Here is a 2,617-nt window from a genome sequence, read left to right as displayed (position 1 = left end):
AGATAGATAGATAGATAGATAGATAGATAGATAGATAGATAGATAGATAGATAGATAGATAGATAGATAGATATTTTAGTTATCCCGAAGGAAATTGTACCCCTCCACCAGAACATACAAAAAATATGTTTCTAAAACAAAACCCATATTGTGGATTTTTAGAGTTTACAACCCAGTAAACTGCGTTAGAAACTGTACAGAAACTATAATTTCTGCAAGTTGAAATCCCATATATGGCAAAGTATGTCAAGGCTAACGCTGCCAGCCTCTCGAAATACTAGAAACAGCCCATGAAATTCGTATCAAAATCTCCAAAAAGGTCAGAAGACAGTCGAGCTCTTCACACCAAAATGGGAAAACCATTTCTTAATGGAGCTTGGGACATTTATGTCTATTCCACCGAGGAGGTTCTGGTGCTGGTTCGGAGCCAGGGCCAAATATGGAACCGGTTCTTTGCTTTTTCACCCAAGTAAACCGGGCTCTGGGCCAAGAACACGGGTTCCAACTCGGCACCAACTCGGCGCTGGTCTAGAGATAAGAACCGGTTACGTCAGGTGCTGGAGGGGGGGGGGGGGGCGGGGTTATCATGACGTTCGAAAACAAAAACTTCTGGCGGCCATTTTTGAAAACCCCGGTCAGCTGTTAACCATAGAGAGCTGTTAATGTTAGCTTTGGACATGGATGGAAAACCAGAACCACCGTGGTCTGGGGAGGAAACCACCGGTCTGCCGGGTCTCAGGCTGGGGAAGATCCAGCTGGTTCTTAGAGAACTGGCGAGTAGAACAAGCACCGAACTGCCACCAGCACCAGAACCAGAACCAGCACCTGGTTAGTCTTGGTGGAAAAGACATCATTGTGATGTAGAAAGGACCCAAAACAAACTGTTGTTTCAAAGTTGGAAGAACACTATCGTCTAAAATGTCAATGTATGCTCAAACAAATCAAAGTATTCTACAGTTTGTACACAGGGCTGTCCACATACTTTGTGTATTAAGTTTGTGTTTTTAAAGATAAATACAAATAAAATATATTTTAACTTTAGTACATAAAAGCTTTATCACAGAAATAGTTTTCAATCGGTGCACTTCCTGCATAAGACCAGTAGGTTGAGGCATTGCTTAACATTTCCCCTTCCTACAGAAACCAGCGGTGCAACAGCTGGAGAAGATCACTGTCAGGAGATTCATCTCCTGGTTGTCTTCATTCCTGCTCTTTGGACATCCTCAACAGCTGGAGAAGATCAGAAACATTAAGCTCCCATTCCTCTCTTCTTTTTGTTTTAAAAAGAAACTGATTCCACTTGTGATGGCTCCACAGATGTGGCTCCAAGACAAGTTTCCACAGCCTTCACTGTCAGGAGATTCATCTCCTGGTTGTCTTCATTCCTGCTCTTTGGAGTGCAGGCTGAATGTCAAGATGTTGTAGATGTTTCTCTTGGTATGGAGCCTGAGCCCTGATACTGAGAACAAGTATGTGTTTTTAAAGTTAAATGGAAAGAAAATATTTTTTAAATTTAGTTCGTGAAAGCTTTATCACAGAAATAGTTGCCCATCGGTGCACTTCCTGCATAAGACCAGTAGGTTGAGGCATTGCTTAACATCTCCTCTTCCTACAGCAGCCAGCGATGCGAAACAGCTGGAGAAGATCAGAAACCTTAAGCTGCCATTCCTCACGTCTTTGTGTGTTAATAAGAACGGATTCCTTTTGTCTTGGCGCCACATCTGTTAGCATCTGTCAAGAGATTAATCTCCTGGTTGTTGTCGTTCCTGTTCTTTGGAGTGCAGGCTGAATGTCAAGATGTTGTAAAGGTTTCTCTTGGTATGGAGCCTGAGTCCTTAGACTCTGGAGGTCTCCTCCTCTGGACGAAGATCACTGAGTAAGTAACGTGATCTGAATGAAAACATGCAAACTGCAGAGAATACGGACTCTAGGGACGTCACGATTTCATTTTTAAATTTTAAAATGGATCAAAATAAGCTTTCAATTTGGTCTTCACAAAATCAGAAGCAGAACTGCCGATTCCCCCGGTATGTTTTTCTTTTTCCATTCCAACAAACTTGCACTCGTCCAAAGAAACATAAACACACACATATATATATATATGTATATGTGTATATACATATGTATACATATGTATACGTGTGTACAAAAAAACGCGGTACAGTCGGACAGTTTCCAGCCGATTCCAACCGCCTTCAGACTGGACAGGAAGTGACAGAAACACAGTGGTGCAATTCTGATTTAATCAAATATAATCAGACCCACATATCAGCTGGTACACAGTCTATAGTTGTTTTAATTATGACAGAGTAGATCTCAGAATGCTCCACATGAGATCTCTTGCTGATTTTAATTAACAACAGACTGTAGATGATCCGTGAGCTGATCAGATTTAGTCTCTCTGACGTCTAACAACATTTTTTTCTGCATAGAATAAGCCTTTAAATCAGACAAGTAGCAGTTAAAATCCCTCCGATTCAAAATCAATAAAGAGTGTGTATAAAACGTCATCATGATGAGTCGATTGTGAACCAATCAGCTGTTTTATTTTGATAGTCTGGGTCTTGTCTCCTCATGTCTGTGTTTTAGTCTCGTCCCCGGTCTCGTGTAGTAGTCT

General features: G+C 41.4%; 1 protein-coding gene across 1 annotated transcript in view; it reads left to right on the top strand.

The window, feature by feature from the left end:
• The window catches only part of LOC117938717, a 7,136-nt gene extending 5,679 nt beyond the window's left edge, over positions 1-1,457 (top strand). The window contains exon 3 of the mRNA XM_034863518.1: positions 1,318-1,457. Within this exon, the coding sequence (XP_034719409.1) occupies positions 1,318-1,457 (140 nt within the window). The remainder of the gene's footprint in view (positions 1-1,317) is intronic.
• Positions 1,458-2,617: the final 1,160 nt, after the last annotated feature.

This window comes from Etheostoma cragini, chromosome 3 (assembly GCF_013103735.1).
Source record: "Etheostoma cragini isolate CJK2018 chromosome 3, CSU_Ecrag_1.0, whole genome shotgun sequence".
In the NCBI taxonomy this organism is placed as follows: Eukaryota; Metazoa; Chordata; class Actinopteri; order Perciformes; family Percidae; genus Etheostoma; species Etheostoma cragini.
Note: the sequence above shows the minus strand (reverse complement) of the source record. Positions and strands in the feature narration are given on the sequence as shown.